A 23,646-nucleotide genomic window follows, 5' to 3' on the forward strand; every position below is an offset into this window, starting at 1 on the left:
CTGATGTCATGGGGTCCTTTTTGACCCCTGAGGAGCACAGGTGCTATAAAAATTTATAAAACAATGTATGAAGAAAGTTGAAATTTATATTATCTATAAAGGATGCAGAGAAGAACATATGCTGAAAATTTCAAGCAATTCTATGAAAGTTAACCTATATTAATCGTATGTTGAAAATGATTTGTGGTCAAAAAGGAGCCCAAGAGCACAGCAGGGTTAAATAAAGAACACACAGCTCTAAGGCGCAGGAGATAAATAGCAGAATAGCATATTTGCAGAGATAAAAAAAAGTTTCAAAGGGCGTGAAGTATGAAATAGGTCATTCAAGGCCAAGAGACACTTCGTTTATATTAACTTCAAAGAAATACTTTGATTCTTCAGTTTTCTGTTGGAAAAAACAATCTGACTGCACAGTAAAGCTATGAAAATATTCCAAATATACTTTTTAAGATGTGTCCTATATCTTTATTGTTATTACATTTGTGTATCTAAATAACCCAAACACAGAAACAGACTTTCACTTCTGCCTTATTTTCCAGCTGAGCACGTCTGTATCTTCTTTTTTTCCTGTTTCTTAAGTTTAATTTCCTCACTTAACCCCTGTGCTATGCCCTGCTCTGTGCCTGCAGGACTTGAGGCTCCACACAGCCCTTCCCCCTCCTCACATGTAGACAATTGACACAAGGAACCACAAGGAACCACAAGGAAGGAAATTGTTACCAATAAGTAACAGGAGGGAAGAGGAAACTGTTTCATACCAACGGTGATTAATTGTCCCAGGCATTTATAACACAGTTTATACAAAAATGTTCATATTGACAGGCATTTGTACAGCAGTGGTTTGATTTTAATTGCAGGGTTTGTAACACCAGCAACTTTTCAAATAACTTTGTAATAATTTTATTGGAAACTGGAAATAGATTACAACAATGCAAATACTGTCTCAAAGCTCTTAAATCCCAAAGGAAAGTACAGCAGAGAGAGACAGTGAGAGAAAAGCAGGGGTAAAGAAATGTGTCTCTGTATAAACTGCAAGGCTGCACACTCGTCTGTGCTAGAGTTGTCATCATACGATCTGTGTGACTGGACAGTCCTGGGGCTGATCCAGGAACAGAGTCTGGAACATGTGGTTGTAGAAGGAGGGGTGGTAGAGGCAGGCCCTGGCACAGTCTGGGCTGAAGTTTAACTCCAGGATCTGAGGCTGTATGACGCGCTCACCTGACCCAGGATCAGAATGCACAGGAATGAGATGATGAAGAAAGATTTATAGCTTATTAGGATTTTAAGTCCTTTTTTATTATTTAAAAAAAAAAAGTAACCTGAAGTGTCTCCTCCTCTCATTATCAATCAATCAATCAATCAATCAATCAATCAATCAATCAATCAATCAATCAATCAATCAATCAATCAATCAATCAAGCGCTTTTCATACATATTAATGCAACACAAAGTGCTTTACAAAAAATTAAAATTAAAACAGATGATAAAAACCCCTCCCTTCCCCACATACACATCTGTATGTACACATACACAAACATGCACACACACGCACATAGACACATACGCACACAAACACACACTCCACACTGAGAGGTGCCAGAGCCCACAGCCATAGAGGACGCCATCACAGAGACCACCAGGACCCGGGGAGACTGGGGCGGACTCCACACATGGTGCAGAGCCGCCCAGACCCCCGGGCCCAGGGAATCTCCAAGACCACATCCCCACGGGCAGAACCAACACATGCCCCAGTGCGGAGACCCCCATGAGGGAACACTGGAGCTAAAAACTAAAAGACAACAGGACAGGATAAAAACTAAAAGACTAAGAGACTAACAATCTAAACAAGTCTGATCGTGTTCTGATCTACAGGTGTCCAACAAAACCACAATTCTAAAGACATTTTGCCTTCAATAGTCAATAGTGTCAATAGTATCAACATCAATAGTGCAGTCAATAGTATCAACATGTGAGTAGGGCTGCACAATTAATTGCATTTTAATCGTCGGCGATATTTCCATTTTAAAATGCGGCTCTCCTGCATATCTAATCAAGAACTTTCTACACCAGAAGTCCACCAACCACCAGGGGGCGAACGCATAGTTAAGGTTTCATGTAGCTGCCTAAATAAATAGCGAGCAAACGCACCTTGCAGCGGGAACTTCAAGTCACTCCGTGGACTGTAGCATAAAGGATGTTTCCACTACAACCCAATACCCTGAATGAGGCGGGTCTCACTCGCCTAAACGCCCCTAATTTGAATATGAGCCGTCCTGAGCGGTCTTTGGTCTGGACTTTTTTTGTCCCTGTAGAAGAGCAGGGCCGTTTTTCGCTCCTGAAAACAGCCTGGTTACTGATTGGATAGATCGCTAAGCAGGATGTGACGTAGTATTCTACACAACAACACATGCCATTTCTAAAAGCCGTCGAAGCAGTGTTGCCAACTTAGCTACTTTGTTGCTATATTTAGCAACTTTTCAGACCCCCTTAGCGACTATTTTTCAAATAAGTGACTGGAGCCGGGCCCCGCGGCTCGTTAAGAAGAGTAAGAACAAGTCGAAGCGGCCCAGTCCTCCTGCAGCAGTCTCTCCCAGCTGCAGTCACAGAGCCGGAGGGGATGTTAACCCCTTAGCGTCCAGTCTGCAAATGCTAACAGGCTAACAGTTAGCTCTGTAGCAGTACAGTGTGTATGTGCTGCTGCTGCAGGAGGCACTTAGCAATCGCTGTTTGTTTACAACAAGCACTGGAAACTGTTCCTATTGTTTGTTTAAAAGTAGTGCAATAAAAATACAGATGTTTTCCCTAACATGATGAATAATCGTGATTAATAATCGTGATAACAATATTGACCAAATAATCGTGATTATCATTTTGGCCATAATTGTGCAGCACTACATGTGAGTGAAAAAAAAAGTAGCGTTATGGCCTCTGAAACAGTTTGGGCTCAGGCTTCAATCCCGCGAGGCTCAATGTGTAACATTGCTAGAGCATAAAACAGATGCTCACCATTTTGCCCTGTACTCCACTTCAGCATGAGGTCGACAGCATAGATGGCCCGGGATGATGGGTAGGCACATATACCACATGGAGCTGGTCGAGACGAGGCTGCCTGGAAGAACTCCCTGAACGATTTAAACACCTCCTCCTACGAGAGGCAGGAAAAGGAAGAAAGGGAAGTGTTATGTATTATATGTTGATATGCATGTGAGTTGGAATATGTATATACAGTACTGTGCAAAAGTTTTAGGCAGGTATGACATGTTAACTAAGAATCCTTTATTATATATATATATATATATATATATATATATATATATATATATATATATATATATATATATATTATATTATATTATATACATATATATATATATATATACACACACATATATCTACATATATATACCCATATATATGTATATATAACATTTATATGCTGGTTAAAATGTGAGTTACTTTATTTATAAAGTTCCTGGAAAAGTTTACACTTACTTCCACTTCCTTCCATGGATACAGTGGGTACTGCTCCTCAAACATGGGGATGAACTCATCGTAGTGCACCTAGAGACATACAGAGAGTGAGAAACTTCTTATTAGCAGCCTGGAACAGATGTGTTTGCACACGACTCTCAGATCAAAATTGAGAGTCTGGGACTGGCTTTCACAAGCAGACATGGCTGTAATGGCTGTGGCTAGTAGTAATAGCCACCCTAACGCTGTGAACAATAATAACAAGCTGGAACCCTTTGGTTCTGAAAAGAAGTCTTAAACCTGAATACTTTAAATTGGCTAGCAGGAGGCGACTCGCCTGAACGTGGAAAGATGTTTGTTTTAGAGCCGTTTTTGAGCAGTTCTTTAAAGACAATAAGTCCAAATTCTCTGATTTCAGGTCCTTTAATGTGAATATTTCTGGTTCTTTGTTCCTTTACGACAATAAACTAAATATCTCTTTGGTTTGTGGACAAAACAAGAGATTTGAGGACGTCAAGTTGTGGTTTGCGAAACTCGTTAATTGCAGCTGTAGTTTGTTTCCATGTAAGTTAACAGGAAAATCACCCTACTTCTCATTCTCATAGTTTATGGTCTCAATCGCTAATTTCAAGTCTTCTTCAATGCAGTGACATTCATGCGTGTCTCCATTACAAAAAGGCCCCCAGAGAGATTTATGAGACTCTGGAGGTGACGTATTGTTTTCCATCATCGCGAAGGATTAAACAAGGGAGACGCAACTGTGGACCCCGTCGCTAACTGTGCACAATGTCAGCAGCTGATCATAAACAAAGCAGCATGGCTTATTATGTCTCCACTGATCATAAACATAGTGATTGTTAATTAACCAGCATCGCTAACTGTGCACAGAGTGTCTGGTGCTTGTTGTAAACAAACAGAGATCGCTAAGTGAACACCTCCTGCAGCAGCAGCACATACAAACTGTACTGCTACAGAGCTAACTGTTAGCTTATTAGCAATTTGCAGACTGGACGCTAAGGGGTAAACATCCCCTCCGGCTCCACCTGCAGCTGGGGGAGACTGCTGCAGGAGGACTGTGCCGTTCTTACTCTTCTTAACGTTAAGAAGAGTAAGAACGAGTCTCAAAAAGTCTCCAATAACACCAGAAAAAGTCACTGGATTTGTCGCCAGTCGCTTTTTTGAAAAATAGTCGCTAAGCTGGTCTAAAAAGTCGCTAAATATAGCAACAAAGTCGCTTAGTTAGAGTTCTACGTCACATCCTGCTTAGTGATCTATCCAATCATTAACTAGGCTGTTTTCAGGGGAGAAAAAAAGACCCTGCTCTTCTACAGGGACTAAAAAAGTCCCGTCAAAAGTCCGCTCTGGATGGCTCATATTGAAATTAGGGCAAGGCAAGGCAAGGCAAGGCAAGGCAAGGCAAGGCAAGTTTATTTGTATCGCACAGTTCAAGACAAGGTAATTCAAAGTGCTTTACATACACATTAAAACAACAAGACGCAATTGAAAACAGTAAAAACAGTCGATTAAAACAGGGAAAAAGAAATAAAAATATAATATTAATATTCCGTATCAAAGGCTCCATGGTTGCACCATCCACTCGTTCACCAATTTGGAACAACCCAGATTTTACAATAAACAGGAAACCATTAAACTTCATGTCATGGAAACAAAAAGGTATCACACATCTCCACCATATTGTACAGGATTCTAACTAATCCAAAAGTTCAACATTTGTAACAGTCAATATCTCCAATACTAACAGATCAAGTCTGTCAACACATTTAACACTCAAGACCAAACAATTATCATAAATGACTTTTCAAAAATGTTCGGCTCTGTTAAAATACTCTCAAGGATTATATACATTTCTAAACACTACTGACACAGTTTTTCTCCCAACCTCTAAGTGGGAACAGGATCTCTCCATCACTCCAAATACAGATTTCTGGTCACAAATATGTAAAAATAACTTCACTCACTGCAAAATCCCAAATTTACAACTTATTCAATTCAAGGTTAACCACAGAACACACTACACAGGTGAGAGATTACATAAAATGGGCTTCACTACATCAGATCAATGCACCTATTGCACACAGCACACCACAGACAATTACATGCATGCTCTCTGGTACTGTACACCAATTAGACAATTTTGGATACAAGTCACAGATCATCTATCACAAATATTAGACTGCCACATCCCTCTATCCCCTCAACTCTGCCTCTTAGGAGACATATCATCAATACAATTACATAATCCCACCATAACTACACTATTTACAGCCCTAGCTGTCGCCAAGAAAACAATCCTCCTAAACTGGAAAACAAGAAAAAAACTGAACATCACACACTGGAAAAATCTGTTAATAGACCAAATCTCAATGGAAAAAATGTCAGCATCAATTAATCACAATATACCCCGATTCAACAAAACTTGGTCTACATTTATTAAAAAATTCACCTCTACAAATGCCTGATCCCAATTCCACATAACCTGTCTGTCTGTCTGTCTGTCTGTCTGTCGACTTGCTTATCAGCATATTTGTATGGCCACACAATAACCCTCCTCATACCTACTAACTGTCAGAAATCAACGTAAACAACAACTGGTGTTGTAAATATCTACTCTTTATTTTTAAAATGATTTACCTTATTTTCTGTTCAAGTTGTTTGACCTTTTTTTGTTATGTAAATAAAAATAAAGTTGTCCTCCAAAAGTGGGGGGGTGGTGGTGGGCCAAAAAAAAAAAAAAAAAGAAAGAAAAATATAAATAAGATAAAATAACATACAGCACGATAAGAAAAGAGATAAAATAATAAAAAGCACAAGTCAGACATTGTGTAGTTAAAAAGTAAGGACAGTAGAGTACAGCAGGTAAGTGTTAAAGTTAATAGTACGCTGTGAATAGTGTTTTTAGCCCTGATTTAAAGGAGCTGACCATTTGGGCAGACCTCAGATCTACAGGTAGTTTGTTCCACAGGTGAGGAGCATAATAACTGAAAGCTGCCTCACCCCACTTAGTTCTTGTTCTTGGGACACGCAACAAGCCAGTTCCAGAAGACCTGAGGGGTCTGGATGCTTCATAGAGAGGTAGCAGATCAAGCATGTAATTTGGTCCGAGACCATTCAGTGCTTTGTAGACCAGCAGTAAGATTTTAAAATCTGGTCCAGTTTCCTTGTGTTTGTGAGGACTCTGGCGGCAGCGTTCTGGATCAGCTGCAGCTGCCTGATTGATTTTTTGTAAGACCTGTGAAGATGCCATTGCAATAATCCAACCTACTAAAAATAAATGCATGGATAAGTTTTTCCATGTCTTGTTTGGACAGAAGCCCCTTAATTCTAGCTATGTTTTTCAGGTGGTAATAAGCAGATTTAGTGATAAGCTTTAGATGGCTGTTGAAGTTCAGGTCTGAGTCAATAATTACACCAAGATTTCTGGCTTGATTTGTAGCTGTCAATGACATAGAGCCAAGGTGAGCGCTGATCTTAGATCTTTCATTTTTAGGGCCGAAAATGATCACCTCTGTCTTCTCTGCATTTAGCTGGAGAAAGTTCTGGCACATCCACTCATTGATTTGATGAATACAGTTACTCAATGAGAGTAAGGGACTGTAGTCATGTGAGGACACTGAAATGTAGAGTTGTGTGTCATCGGCATAAGTATGATAGGAGATGTTGTGATGTTCTATAATCTGAGCTAGCGGTAGCATATAGATGTTGAATAGAAGCGGCACGAGAATGGACCCTTGAGGAACCCCACATGTGATCTTAGTTTGCTCAGACTCATGGTTTTCAATTGACACAAAAAAGTCCCTATCTTGTAAGTAAGATTTGAACCATTGAAGCACAGTGCCGGTGAGCCCCACCCACTGTTCCAGCCTGCTGAATAGTATGCTATGATCAACTGTGTCAAATGCAGCACTGAGATCCAGTAAAACCAGGACAGAGGATTTGCCTGTATCAGTGTTCAGATGAATATCATTTAAGACTTTGATAAGTACAGTCTCAGTGCTGTGGTGTCGCCGAAATCCAGACTGAAATGTGTTAAAAAGATTGTTTTGCATCATAAAAGCATGAATTTGCTCAAAAACAACCTTTTCAATGATTTTCCCCAGAAATGGCAGATTTGATATTGGCCTATAGTTACTAATTGTTGTGGAATCAAGATTTGAATTAGAAAAGGTTTTATTACTGCTGTTTTCAAAGCCTGTGGAAACTGTCCTGCTCGGAGAGAAGTATTTATTATCTGCAGTACATCCGGAGCTATGCAGTTGAAAACAGTTTAAAAAAAGTTTGAGGGCAGAATATCAAGGCAGCAGGTTGTGGGCTCTAATTTTGAAACCCTTTCCATTAGTGTTGTGTAATCTAGGAGGCTAAAATGTCCTAGCTTGACTAGAGGATGGGAAGGCACCAGTGTTATCATTCCTGAGCTGGAGCTGCACACTGCTTGTCTTATCTGTAATATTTTGTTTGTGAAAAAGGCTGCAAAGTAATTGCATGACTTGTTAGACAGCAGTTCAGGAGGGACTGATGCTGTGGGATTTGTCAGTCTGTCTACTACAGAAAAAAGTGTGCAGGCATTATTACTGTTTCTATTGATAATCTCTGAAAAATATGACGAAGTTGCGAAGACCGTCTTTATAATTGTCGTAATATACCTGGAGTTTGTTATTATGCCACCTGCGTTCTGCTTGTCTACATACTTTTTTCTGTGCTTTAACCAGTGTGGCGTTTCTCCAGGGTGACTTTTTCCTCTCCGACAGAACTTTGGTCTTAATTGGGGCGATAGAGTCAATAACGGTCATAACATTGGAACTAAAACTGTTAACAAGGTCATCAACTAGAGCTGAGGGCAGGGTTGGTGATGGTGTAAAATCCTGGGTGAATAATGCACAAGTGTTTTCATTTATATAGCGCTTCCTGATTACTTCTGCTTCACCTTTTGTAGGATTGGCAACGGTGGTCATTTTAAACAGAACACAGTAGTGATCAGAAAGAGCAACATTGTTCACCACAACCTCAGAGATATTAAGACCTTTGGTAATAATTAGATCTAATATGTGTCCTCTGTTATGTGTTGGATCTGTGACATGCTGAGAAAGCCCAAAGTTATCCAGAATATTTAAAAGTTCAGGATTATCAGCATGAATGTTAAAATCACCTACCAAAACAACACAGTCAAAATCCATGCACACAATAGACAGTAGTTTGGCAAAGTCATCAAAAAACCTTGCATCATATTTGGGAGGTCTGTAGATGGTCAAATAGATTGCTCTATAGGGTGATTTTAACTGAATGGCAACATATTCAAAGGAGTCAAACTGGCCAGAAGACATGTTCTTGCATTGGAAGCTGTCCTTGAACAGGGTGGCAACTCCACCTCCTCTCTTATGTATTCTTGCTTCACTGAAGAAAGTAAAATTTGGGGGGCTTGACTCAATAAGAACTGCTGCACTATTATCCTGACTTAACCAAGTTTCAGTTAAAAACATAAAATCATTGATTAAGAAAGATTTGCAAACCAGAGATCTGATATTTAAAAGAGCTACCGGTAAATGTAAATCCTTAACAGGAGACACTGGTGAGTTTCGAGGATGACATGCTACACTCAGTAGATTGGCAGATTTAATTGAGCTCTTTTTATTTCTCACCAGTTTGATCCCTTTTCTGTAACCTATTATCACAGGGATTGAGAAAGCTGACTGAACTCCATGGGGCCCTGACTGTTGCTGGAACAGAGCAATCTTGATATTGATATCAGAGCCTGGACCCGGCACATATCAGTCAGACTCACAGATAGGGTCATTCAGGGATTCCCAGGTTTGGTGATTCAGAGGGGGTGGGGGAGGGCGGTGACTTTTCGTTGATCGTTGTTTCCGAGGTGGTGGAATGGGAGGGACTGGATGTGGGAGGCTAAAGGGGGTAAATAATTGATTTTGGCGTGGTGTTAGCTGGATTCCAATCTTGACAAGGCTCTTCATTGTGAAATCCAGAAGTGGGGAGTCCTGGCTGCATGGAGAGAGTTGGGGGCTGGGTGGGGTCGGGGGGGGGGGGTGAGGATTGGGGGCTGGGTGGGGTCTGGGGGGGTGAGGGTTGGGTGTCTCCTGCCATGACTCGGTGAGACTCCCCTCGTTGGGCTGTTGGTGGAGACTGCATTTTTTGAGGAGAGGATGATGACGCTGCCGGCTCTCTCAGACTCTGCTGTCCTCCATGGTCAGTCCTTATCATAGTGCCCTCACCAGAGCGACGTCTTATCCGTTGTTTTGGAACGTCTTGCGTCATGTCCTTGACACAGGCTGCTTGTGTGTGACGCAAATGATAAAAAATGTTGGAGCTTAGCAACTGTACTCCTGCCTTGTTAAGGCGAAATCCATCTGCCTTAAAGAGGTGCCTGCGTCCCCAAAAGATGTTGAAATTGTCAATAAAGTTAATTGATTGAGCAGCACACATATCTTTGATCTGTTTATGGTAAATGGTAAATGGACCTGCACTTATATTGCGCTTTTCTAGTCGCTTTGCGACCACTCAAAGCGCTTTACACTACAGACTGCGCTCAATCATACTGGTGGCAGAGGCTACCCTAAACGGTCCCTCCTGCCACCATTGGGAATTAATTTACACACCGATGAATGCAGCATTGGGAGCAATTTGGGGTTCAGTATTTTGCTCAAGGATACTTCGACATGTAGGCTGTGACGGTCGGTTAGGGGCCAACCAACTCTACCAACTGAGCCACAGCCGCCCTGTTTAGCATCATCAGCCTGCTGAATCTCTCATCCCCTTGCCGAACTCCTGGTAGAGGTCCACTGAAAAACACCTCAGGATTTAAACATCGAACTTTGTTAATCAGATCAATGAAGTCTTGCTTTAATACCTCTGATTGTTGCTTCACAACATCAAGGGCTCCTGTGTGTATGGTGAGAGCATTAGCTGTTGGATGCTCAGCAGCACTGTTCAGGATCTTCTTTGAGATATCAGACACCATGTCGTTGGTAGAACAGAGTACTTTGGTGTTCTTGCTGCAAGAGCGTTTTATCTCATTCACAGCTCCATCACCCACTATCAGATTTTGGGGCCCAGTGGTTAGCTCTTTCTGTAGCCTTTTAGCATATGAATTAGCCTCATAACTTTCTCTGGAGCTGAAAGATGTGCCCTCTTTCGGGGAGTCAGGATTCTGGGAGAGTGGAGCAAATCTGTTTTTCCGTAGAATTCCTGTGTCTTGGGGGAATTTGCTCTTCGTTTTTGTTGTAGCCTTGGTCCATGGTTGCTTTCTCTTTGATACTGGGGTTGAAGCGACATTCCTGTATGATGGTAGTGCAGGCCACTCGGTGTCATCGTAAGTCTCCAGGTGCTGGGTTCTGCCTGATAACTGTCTTCCCAAACTGAGGGAGGTGATTTGTAGTGCTTTGGCTTTGCACCAAGACCCTGTGTTGTCTTTTTAGTTTGCAGGTTTGTGCGTCAATATTTCTGTGTAACTAAAGTTCAATGTCCTGTAATTTCTTGTTATGTTCCACTTTTGATATCAGAGCATACTTGGGAGGTCAGATTCCTATTCTGATGTTATCGTATCAACCAGAGCATTCGCTTCGGATATGCTAGGCTGACTTGTCTAATGAGTTTTTTCCTTTCCCATGAAAACTGAAGTACTTTTTGTTACCAGATCATGCATTAACTTCTTATACTACATATACATTTTCAACAGATTTCTACCACACTATAAAGATGTATTTCATATGTCATTCTTTGACAATACATTTCAAGATCAAACTGGTCATCCAAAATATACAACAACAGGGAACAGACCATGTGGCCACAGACAGACAGATTTCTAAAATAGTGCTTGGATGAACTAGAAGAAAAAACACAATATAAAGGGGTACCTGCTTCAGCTGCACACCATCTGCATAGTTCATGACGGTGAAGTGCTTCTGGTAATCATCAAAATGGTCCAGGGAGAAAGGTCTAGATAGAAGAAACAAAGAGTTCACTCTATATATAAAGGCAAAGCCTGTTTAATCCTTTGATGCACAACATATTCACACCCCTTTTAATACACAACATGGGTCAAAAATGACCCACATTCATTTCTCATGTTATTTAATGCTGGCTGTGTGTTTCTTTGCTCTCTTTTTAAATCAATTTATTTTATGATTGAATAGTCCAAGTAATCTTTGAATATAATTTTTTATAACAACAGATCATTATATCCATTTTTCCTTTTATACTTTATGAAGAAAAATATTTTTTGTATTATTACATGAATTTTACACACATGGGTCAAAAATGACTAATTCATCCAAATTTGATTTAAAATTAAATGACCTCATACTTTAAAAATTGTAGTTTGTTTCAAATAGTTAATTTAGCAGTAAGAGGGGCCCAAAACTCATATATTTAATATATTTAACATGTTTATGTATAATTTTGTCACGCATACATTGAATCTGGAAGGTATTCACAATGCTTCACTTTTTCCACATTTTGTATTGTTACAGCCTTATTCCAAAATTCATTAAAATCATTTTTTCCTTAAAATTATACACACAATACGCCGTAATGACATTTTTGACCCATGTTGTGCATTAGAAGCACAGTGGGGAAAAAAAGGGTTTTTATTCAAACAGAAATTAAAACAAAAAATTAGGATCTATGATGATCAAAAACAAGTTGATTGAGGAAAATCTGGACTACTAAATGATGAAATTAATTTATTGCAAAGATATAGATCACAAAAACTCAGTCGGGTCACTTTAGACCCATATTGTGCATCAAAGGGTTGATGAATGAGACCCCTGGGCTGCCCTACAAAGCAAAAAGGCAGTAACTGCATTTTTGGTCAAAAATGAGTTTTTATTATATATATATATATATATATATATATATATATATATATATATATATATATATATATATATATATATATATATATATATATATATATATATATATATATATATATATTGTCAAGTGAGTTGAGATCCCTGCTTGCCATACATCAACAAGACATGGTATGAGACTGTGAAAACACGGCTTACCAGCTTAATAGCAGCTGGGTAGTTTGGTACTTTCCTAACATGATGTAATACTCAAAGGCACTGTGACCCCTTGATGATTCTGCTATATAATGTGATGGTCTGATATATGCATGACTTTGTACTGATTGCTGTTTGATCCAACATGATGGATGTGGAAATGATTGTACTGAACGAAGTAAGTAATGATTTTTATGTATGATGATATTACAAATGATCTTATGTGTGATGATATGTTACCAAGTTAAAGTGATTGAGTGATTTAACTGTTGAGTTAAAGTACAATAATGATCAGTAGAATGGTACGTGTGGTAACTGAAGAAATCCTAAGAAATGTGATGACTCTGGTATTAATTTTGATGACTGTGATGAACAGAAGCAGCAGTTAGGGCAAGGGGGAGCGGAGTTGAGCCGAGGCATGTTGAGACTTGTCTAACGGACGGAGACATGAGTGGGAGGAACGGACTAAGGAAATCTGGCCAGCAACAGAAGAATCAAAGTTAGAAAGAGAATTTATCCAATGAGATGACTGGTGAGGAGTGGCAACAAGAAAGTTCTAGAACACGCACGCACGCACGCACGCACGCACTGCAGTTTAACTTGCCTATATTGCTTCAAAGAAAAGTTGTTTTGCAGCGCTTTAACATTAATGTGATTTGTAGGTACAGCAGATACTACATTACATATACAGGAACACCCTGTTGAGTACACCAGTTGTACTCCTCCGAGTTGTTGATGGAGCAGAGAGAGCAGACGAGGAGACGGTGGAAGAGTCAAATGAAAACACTTTATTCTTCCTTCAAGCGCAGTTCATGAAGTGCGGAGCTCAGTTCAATACATACATCAACCAGTACATAAGAAAAGGCTGCTCGATGTCTAGTTCTGTGTGTTTTTATAACAAACTCCACTAAGTCTCCTCCTTCCCTGCAAGGTTACTGTCCTTGACCCTGCGTATATGTTTACCTCCATATTAGGCCGTAACCAACTGTCTCTTTTTGTCTGTTTAACCAACTGTCTCTTTTTGTCTGTTTCTCGTCTCTGGGTATCGCCTCATTCTCTCGGGGGGTCTCCTGTTGAGCCCCCCCCTCCCCCGGGTGTACATAGTGTCCCATAAAACTATGTGTCTCTCTGCTCGTGTTTCAACATATAGGATGTGTCATGAGTTTATTCTTCAACACTTATTTCTTAATACTTCTTTTATTCACTCAAGCTTATGTTACCTTTAATGCTGTTTGGTTAATGCTGCCTCTTTAATGCTTCTGATTATTTTCTTATAGTAGCTTATTTACAATCCCACAACCCCCAGACACACAATAATCTAGTACTCACACATAATAATGTGGTCCTATTCAAAATAAATTGTCCCCATTTGGGCCTTGATACAGCTTAGCAATGTGAGACTTTAAGCAGCCGTTTCAGCACCAGAACAGCTTCCGGGTGGAAAATATTGACCTAAAATGGTCAAATTAGTTTGGGTTTGGTATATTCATATTCCGAAAAATAAAATGGTTCCAATTATTTCAAATACAGTGTTTCTAACACACCCAGAGTTGTGGGTTGTGTGTGCCCAAGTTGTGGCAAAATAGTTTTTGGAGAATCTACTGCCTTTGTCCTTGGTATGGTGCCACGTTTCTGGTAAGTAATACAAAGCAAGAATACAGTAAATGCAAAATAGAGATAAAATATAAAATTAAATATGAGGATCGATATGTACAAAGAATAAGCTAATATAAAGTAACTAAACAGCCACATGTCCAATAATCTACCTACAACTACTTAGGCTGGATGACAGGATAACTTTAAAGTCATTTTTCTCAGTTCTGCACTCTGCGTAGTTACTGCCTTTTTGCTTTGCTTTGTAGGGCAGTGGGTATTTCACTAATGTTTAACCAGACCTGTTAATGTGCATGCATGTGTGTTGTACCTATTAGCAAAGCGCAACCAGAAGACATTGTAGGCATAGAGACGCAGAGGCTGCACAGAGCGCAACATGAGCATGTAGCGGATGTCAAACTTCACCATTCCAACCTCCTCTCTGTTAAACAGCACTGGATCTTCAATGTACTTACACACCACCTGGAAAACAAAAGGCACACACATAAAGTTAGAGCTAACAAAATACAACATCTATATGTCCGTAGTAAAATAAAGCTGGAGTGAAGAACTTCATGAAAGTGCCTTTCATTCAATGCTGATGAAGCCTACTATCGCTAGTGAAAACTTTTTTTTTTCCAGTATATCAGAATCATGTTTTTTGGTGTCTGTGTTGACATTCTCGTGTCTATGTCTATATGGCAATACAAAAGTTTCCAGCATGAAAACAGGAAGAGACACACACCCAATGGCCCTGTGGGAAAGGGAAAGGTCAATAGTCAAACCCGCCTGGTGCATCCGGTCTAGATATTCTTGCCAAAAGTTGAAAGAATCAGGAAAGTGAAACGGCACTTTCACCTTGTTCATATACAGCGCACAGAATGTTGATGAACATATTGTATCCTTCATTTGCACTACTATGTATATATTTATATATATGTGTGTATGTATGTATATATGTATATATATATATATATATATATATATATATATACAGTACAGGCAAGTTTGGACACACACCTTCTCATTCAATGCGTTTTCTTTATTTCCATGACTATTTACATTGTAGATTCTCACTGAAGGCATCAAAACTATGAATGAACACATATGGAATTATGTACTTAACAAAAAAGTGTGAAATAACTGAAAACATGTCTTGTATTTTAACCACCCTTTGCTTACTAGAATATAAGACATGTTTCTACTTGCACTTATGTACAGTTAGATCTGGATTTATTTATTTATTTTTATTTATTTATTATATAATCTATACCTATATATACTGCATTTTTATACAAGTCATTCCTGTATATATTGCAATATGATCCACTTATTTTCTGATTAAGCACTTCTGGTTAGATGCTATCTGCATTTTGTTGCTTTGTACTTGTGACATGTGCAATGCCAATAAAGTTGAATCAAATCTAAATCTAATCTAAACCAGAGGATATGTGTCAGAGTTATGCAGAATTTGTTAGGCACAAGCGTGCTGGGTAGAAAAGGATGTCAGAAAGTGTTGTTCTGACCATTGGGCTTGTTTGAATCATTGACCAATGTATTTGCATCACAAGGCTGTGTTTTATAAATTTTACCTCACCTATATGTCCTGATAATTAATTTTCAACTTTGACTTACTTGATAAAAATTTTGAACGCAAAAGAAACAAAGGAAAACATAAAATCTGATCTTGAAAACTACGTTTCACACACAGAAATGTACATGTTGCTTTATTGGATTTGTAAAGCAACTTGATGGGCTTCATTTAGAGTGATAAACCTCCAGCTGATCCATTATTTCTGGTCGAGGACAACTGACTCTATGCGCAACTGGACCTTAACCTCCTGTGTCCCTCCCTCATCCCAACCCCTCCCTTCCCTATTATGTTGTCCCTTTCTGTCTGTCTGTGTCTTATCCTCCTTTTATTCAATTTTTATTATTATTATTATGTATCTATTTATTTTTTTATTTATTTTACAATTTTTCTTATATGTTTATCTTCATTCATTTATTTTTTTTGTTTTTTCTATTTGTTTTATTTTTGTATTTTTTGACTATAACTTTGGTGTTTTCATTTATTTTGTACTTGCCTAGTCTATGGATGTATTGGATAAACTGATGTGTGCTCTGACAGCTGATATAATTATGCATCCAAGGAAAATCCAATAAAAATAAATTTGAAAGAAAGAAATGTACATGTTGCAAATATGAACATGGGTTGCAAATATAACATTTAACGGGTTAAATGAGGATAATATCTAGTTCTATATTTTTATCCTAAATATATTTGACATTATCTCTGGTTTTATTTGGCTGAATATCATCAAAAAAAAAATCTGGTATGGAGTTTCAAGCCAGAACTTTAGAGGGAAGCTGAGGGCAAGGCTCAATGTTGCTTCATTTTTATGTCTTCACGTCATAAAGAAGTAATGTGCAGGTTGTTTCATGGACTCTAGGGGGTTAAAGTGTCGTCCAGTCTTTTCTTCAAGATTTTCTACAAAAGAGTGTTTAGAAAAGCGCTTTATAAATGTATGTATATGTATGTATGTACAAGATAAATTATCCAACACTTCTAAATCTAAAGTTGTTTTTATCTTGGTAAGAAACAAATAATTCGCAGTGCACTCTGCACTGCTTGCAGCTTTAATTTATCTTGTTTTAAGAGTTAATTTCTTACTTTAAGCGTTCAACATGCTTATTTCTAGATTTAACCCTTCATAGGGCACTCCTGGAAATTGAAAATGTCGACCCTGAAGTGTTATTGGAGGATATTACAAGACTTTTTGCAAAATGTTTAATTTTTATATTTCAAATCGAGATCAATTGAGTCATTATTATTATAATATTTATTATAGTCTCTTTCCCACAGCAACCCTAAATAGACAATAACACATCATTTGCATCCATCACCACTTTATCTTTTACCTTTAAACTATTTATTATCTTTTTAGACTACTTATTACATATGCGTCATGTCTGAATGTCTTTTTTAAAGCACCTTATATATGAGGAGCACACGTAAATTTAGTTGTATACTTTTTTAATATAATGACAATAAAGGAAAGCTTGAATTACAGCCTTGTGCGGGATTTATTTTGCAAGTATCAAAAACAGATTCAGATGCCAAAGGTGACAGACAAATCCAAATGGTAGAACGACTATGAGAAGCCAACACCCTGTTCTTCTCTTTTTAGTTTCTTCACTATTTCTGTGTAACTAACTGTCCTGTAATTTCCTGTTATGAAAAACACTTGATATAAGAGCACACTTGGGAGGTTGAGTTCCTATTCCAATGTTATCGTATCAACCAGAGCATCCACTTCAGATATGCTAGGCTGACTTGTCCAATGAGTTTTTCCTTTCCCATAAAACTGATATCTTACCTTGTGCCAGGTCATGCACATGTTACATATATTTTCAACGGATTTACCCTACAGAATCTTGTGTGATTTACTGATTGGTCAGATGTCACTATCTGTGATGTAAAAATCCATGTGGTTCTATGAGCTCACGGAGAGCGAGGAGACCTGTTATAGATGTCTGTTCAAGTTACCAAATACGGTTCTTCGTCTGATAAAGGGCCAATAATCTTAATTTCAGAAATCTTGTCATGTGAAATTATCTGTCCATGCAGCAAGATCATTTCCCTCAGATTTAGTGTTTTTTTATCTTGTTTTTAGACACACCTTTTTTGCAGTGCGTGCTGCTTTAACTGTGTCTATACCTTTGGTGTACTCTCTCTTTGTCTGATGATGTAATTGAGGTTGTTGGTGATGTGTGTGTCCAGTCCACGGGCTAAGTTCCAGGGCTTACAGATCCAGTGGTTATCCTCTCCACTGAAACACACATCAAGACATTTTTGATTTTCTTTAAAGCTCATCAAAACACCATAAAGTCATTAAAAATAGAACAGTCCAACCTTTGTCGTCTCTGCTGGTAACACTTAATGAACTGGGGCAGCTCTGACTGGAGGTTGTAGGTCTCTGGGAGCCAGTCCGGTTGCGGCCCCCCTTTAACTCTGCGGGCCACAGCAGCCATGCAGTCCTTCACAGTGACGATGCTCTCACAGGGAAACTGGTTTAGCATCACATGAGGTCGTTCCTCGCTCAGCTTCCTGTCAGAAAAGAACACGGTGTCTTTGAGTGTTTAGAAAAGTGCTATATGAATGTAATGTATTATTATTATCATTATTATGGTTGATTGTATTAAGAAAGTTATAGTCTCCTTTAAAAGGGAGTGGACTATATATATATACATACATATATACACACACATATATATATATATATATATATATATATATATATCTATTGTCACGTGAGTTGAGATCTCTACTTGACACACGCCAGCAAAAAATGGGATGAGACTGGGAAAATCAGGGACTTTCCAGCAGGGTAGCAACTTCACAGTTTGGTAATTTCCTAATATATGATGTAATACACAAATGGCACTGTAATGATTGTTCTTTATCCAGTATGATTAATGTGGAAAAGATTGTAATGAATAAAGTTGGTAATGATTGTATGTAAAATAATAGTTAAAATGTTGATGTGACTTGACGAAATAACCGTTGAAATTAATGCAATACTAATCGGTACAGTATGTGCGGTAACTGGATTAATCATAAGAAATTTTGATGACTGTGATGATAATTTTGATGACTGTGTTAAAAAGAAGAAAGTGAGACAGGGTGAAGCCAGTAGAGAAGGGGAACTCAAAAGAGGAAGGATCAAGCTCAGACATGTTGTACGTGTTGGGCTGACAGAGACACATGAAGGAGACACAAATATATACATACATATACACACACACACACACACACACACACACACACACACACACACACACACACACACACACACACACACACACACACACACACACACACACACACACACACACACACACACACACACACACACACACACACACACACACACACACACACACACACACACACACGTGTACATATATATACACACACACACATATATATACATATATATACAAATATATACATACATACATATATACACACATATAGATAGATAGATAGATAGATTACTTTATTCATCCCCGAAGGGAAATTCGGTTGTCACAGCAGTTCGGTATTCAAGTACAATAAAATACAATAGAATAAAATACTTTGGTAGCATAAATAAAAACAACAATAGAAAAAAACACAGAATAGAACAAGGACACTTAAGAAGTTAAAAAAGAACATCGGTTGGTAGGATGGTTGACAAGATGAAGGTTATTATACTGATGATATGATGGCAACAATGCTATAGTGACTAGACGGTATATAATAATAATAATAATAGTACAGTATATATTATATATAATATAATATGTAATAATAGATAATAGACAATATAGAAATAAAATGAAAAGTATAAATAAAGTAATTAATAGTAAAATAATATGATATATAATATATAATAATAATAGTTATAATAATAATAATAAATAAATAAGGCTGGTAAGGCCGGTATAATAATAATAGTACTATATTACAGTATATAGTAACAATAGTAATAATGGCAGCAACAGTATATATTATTTATTATATTTAGTGCATTTCAGTAATGTGGGTTCTGGCAGAGGTAGATGAGTTGTATAGTCTTATTGCAGAAGGAAGGAACGACTTCCTGTATCGTTCCTTGGAGCAGCGGGGTTGTATGAGTCTGTGGCTGAAGCTGCTCTTTAGCTTGTCCAGTGTTTTGTGGAGGGGGTGGGAGGGATTGTCCATGACTGCCAGCAGTTTTGCCAGCATCCTGTCCTCAGACACCTCCTCCAGGGTGACAAGCTTGGAGCCAACAACAGACTCCGCCTTCCTGATCACTTTGTTCAGTCTGTTGGCGTCCTTTGCTTTGATGCCCCCCCCCCAGGACACCACAGCAAAGAAGATGGTGCTCGCCACGACAGACTGATAGAACATCTGCAGCATTTTGTTGCAGACATTGAAGGACCTGAGCCTCCTCAGGAAGTAAAGCCGGCTCAGGCCCTTCTTGTAGACGGCCTCAGTGTTGGTGGACCAGTCCAGTTTATTGTCCAGAGTGACCCCCAGGTACTTGTATGATGGTACCATCTCCACATCCGTCCCACCGATGCTGACAGGAGAGGGCAGGGGCTTATTCCTCCTGAAGTCCAAAACCATCTCCTTCGTCTTCCTCACGTTCAGCTGCAGGTGGTTCTCCCCACACCACTTCACAAAGCGGTCCACCAGGTCCCTGTACTCAGCCTCCCCTCCGCCCTCAACACACCCCACAATGGCCGTGTCATCAGAGAACTTCTGCAGATGACACGACTCAGTGCAGTACTGAAAGTCAGCAGTGTATGTGGTGAAGAGGAAGGGGGACAGTACAGTCCCCTGGGGGGCGCCGATGTTACTGATCAGACGATCAGACACGCAGTTCTGTAATCTCACAAACTGCGGCCTGCTCGTCAGATAGTCATCGACCCAAGTGATGAGGGGAGCGCCCACCTGTGTGCTCTCCAGTTTGGCCTTCAGCAGTCTGGGCTGGATGGTGTTGAAGGCACTGGAGAAGTCAAAAAACATGATTCGGACTGAGGTGTTGGGTCTGTCCAGGGAGGAGTGAGCCCTCTGCAGCAGGTAGATGATTGCATCATCAACCCCAACACGGGGCTGATATGCAAACTGCAGGGGGTCTTGTAGTGGGCACACCAGCTGTCTGAGGTGTGCCAGGACCAGTCTCTCCATGACCTTCATGATGTGAGAGGTCAGTGCTACTGGCCTGTAGTCCTCCAGTGCAGCAGGACGTCCTTTTTTGGGCACTGGGACCAGGCAGGATGTTTTCCAGAGCACTGGCACTCTCTGAAGGTGAAGGCTCAGGTTGAAGAGGTGCTGGAGAACTCCACAGAGCTGGCTGGAACACGCCTTCAACACAGCAGCTTTCCTCTGTTTGAGCCTCTCCAGCTCTCTCCTCACCTGGCTGGATGTGATGTGTAGTCCAGACTGGGGGGTGGGGGGTGTCGGCGGTGATGGTGCAGAGAGGTGTCTGCTGCTGGAGGTGGTGGGGGCCTGTGGGGGATGTGTGGATGTCCTGGGGACTGGAGGTGTGAAAAGGTCTGTGGTCAAAGTCAGTGGGGGGGTGGGCGGAGGTGACGGGGGTGGTGTGGGGCAGGGGGTGATGGGGGGAGGTGGGAGGTTGTTGTTCAGAGAAGCAGTAGAGGGGCTGCCGGGGGTGGGGTGGTTGGAGTTGAACCTATTGAAGAATAGGTTCAGCTCGTTCGCACGTTCCACGTTCCCCTCCACTGCTGCTCCCCCACCTCTCCTCTGGAAGCCAGTGATCTCTCTCATCCCACTCCAGACGTCCCTGGTGTTGTTATCTTCCAGTTTGTGCTCCAGTTTCCGTCTGTATTTGTCCTTACTCTCCCTGATGCTGCGTTTGAGCTCCCTTTGTACACGTTTAAGTTCCACACTGTCCCGTGATCTAAAAGCCCTCTTCTTCTTGTTAAGAAGAGCCTTCAGGTCGCTGGTTACCCACGGTTTGTTGTTTGGGTAACAGCGGACCTGTTTAGTGGGGATGGAGTTGTCAATGCAGAACCCAATGTACTCAGAGACACAGTCAGTCAGGCCATCAATGTCCTCACCATGTGGCTCATACAGAGCATCCCAGTCAGTGGCCTCCAGTGCTCCACGCAGTGTTTCCATGGCCTCAGGAGACCACTTCTTCACTGTCCTCACTGTGACTGGGTGCTGCTGAACCACAGGCTTATATGATGGTGAGAGCAGGACAAGGTTGTGATCCGACCTGCCAAGCGGTGGCAGGGCGGTGGAGCTGTACGCATCCTTAACATTTGCGTACAGCAGGTCCAAAGTCTTATTTTCCCGGGTGGCACATTTAACAAACTGGAAGAAGGTTGGGAGAGTGGATGAGAGAGACACATAGTTGAAGTCACCTGTGATGAAGATGAAGGCCCCAGGTTGTTGTGTCTGTAGTGCTGCAGTCACAGTGTGGATGATGTCACAAGCTGCTTCTGCGTTCCCAGACGGAGGAATGTAAACAGTGATGGCGATGACACTGGAAAACTCCCTCGGCAAATAATATGGACGAAGTCCGACGGCGACGAGCTCGATGTCCGGGCTGCAGACCCGCTATTTAACCGTGACGTGCCCGGGATGACACCACCTCTTGTTAACGAGCACGGCAAGCCCCCCTCCTTTCTTCTTACCCGTCGCGGCAGTGTCTCTGTCGGCTCGCACCGTCTGGAAGCCGGGAATGGTGACGTTTGAGTCCGGTATCAGGTCGTGCAGCCACGTTTCCGTGAAACACATGATACTGGACTCCCTGTACTCCCTCTGTGTCCCGGCGAGTGCTTCCAGTTCGTCCACTTTATTTGCCAAACTTCTCACGTTTCCAGTGATGACTGCAGGGACATAGGGCTTAAACTTCCTCTTCCCCATCCTGTGTTTAACCCCCGCTCTGCAGCCTCGCCATAACCTCTTAAGCTCCTCCGGTATGGTGTGTCTGTACGTCTCTCCGGCCGTGTTGTGCCTCAGGGCCATCAGCTGGTCGCGGGTGTAAACAACGCTGACGAGTGGTGTCGGCATGGCTTCCAGTGATCCGGAGAGACTCAAGTGCGATTAAAAGTTGTATAAAGTGTCCAAAAAGTTCCAAAAAGCACCCCGCAGTTGTGCGTTGCGGAGATGCGCAGGACAGTGCAAAAATAAATATAAAAAACACACAACAAACGTAGTAAAAACACAAAAAACTACAGAAATACACGGAGCTGCTGTGACAGGCTGCCACTAGTACGGCGCCATCTTCTTCTTGATATATATATATACACATACATACATATATATATACATACATATATACATATATATATACATATACATACATACATATATATATATACATACATATACATAGGCTACATACATATATATATACACATATACATACATACATACATATATACATATACATACATACATATATACATACACATATATATACACATATATATATACACACACATATATACACATATATACTGTTTATACATATACACATATATACATACATATATTGTCAAGTGAGTTGAGATCTCCACTCGCCACACACCAGCTAAGTGGTATGAGACTGTGGAAATCAGGGACTTTCCAGCAGGGTAACCACAGTTGGTGACAGTTGGGCACTTTCCTAATAGATGATGTGATACACGAATGGAAATGTAATGATTGATGTTGATCCAGTATTATTAATGTGAAAAAGACGCTAATGAAAAGTTGATGATGATTGTATGTAAAATGATGAGTTACAATGTTGATGTGACTTGATGGAATAACTGTTGAAATGAATGCAATAATAGTCAGTTCGTATCAGTATGTGTGGTAACCGGATTGATCGTTAGAAATTTTGAAACAAAATGATTGAGACAGGGCGAAGCCAGTAGAAAAAGGGGAACTCAAAAGAGGAAGGATCAAGCCGAGACATGGTGTACGTGCGGAACGTGTTGGGCCGAGGGAGACAGGTGAAGAAGAGGTGAGAGGGACGGTCCAAGGGATCGGGCCATA

At 40.3% G+C, this 23,646-nt stretch overlaps 1 protein-coding gene across 2 annotated transcripts in view; it reads right to left on the reverse strand.

Moving 5' to 3' along the window:
* Window positions 1–911: 911 nt before the first annotated feature.
* The window catches only part of ttll12 (tubulin tyrosine ligase-like family, member 12), a 63,555-nt gene continuing 40,820 nt past the window's right edge, over window positions 912–23,646 (reverse strand). For both annotated transcript variants that reach the window (XM_059325652.1, XM_059325653.1), the window contains exons 8-14: window positions 18,016–18,210; window positions 17,821–17,932; window positions 14,431–14,582; window positions 11,355–11,436; window positions 3,493–3,561; window positions 3,007–3,145; window positions 912–1,218 (exon numbers count right to left, since the gene is read on the reverse strand). In XM_059325652.1, the coding sequence (XP_059181635.1) occupies window positions 1,067–1,218; window positions 3,007–3,145; window positions 3,493–3,561; window positions 11,355–11,436; window positions 14,431–14,582; window positions 17,821–17,932; window positions 18,016–18,210 (901 nt within the window). In that variant the 3' untranslated portion in view covers window positions 912–1,066. The remainder of the gene's footprint in view (window positions 1,219–3,006; window positions 3,146–3,492; window positions 3,562–11,354; window positions 11,437–14,430; window positions 14,583–17,820; window positions 17,933–18,015; window positions 18,211–23,646) is intronic.

The sequence above is a fragment of the Centropristis striata genome, chromosome 22 (assembly GCF_030273125.1).
Source record: "Centropristis striata isolate RG_2023a ecotype Rhode Island chromosome 22, C.striata_1.0, whole genome shotgun sequence".
Lineage (NCBI taxonomy): Eukaryota > Metazoa > Chordata > Actinopteri > Perciformes > Serranidae > Centropristis > Centropristis striata.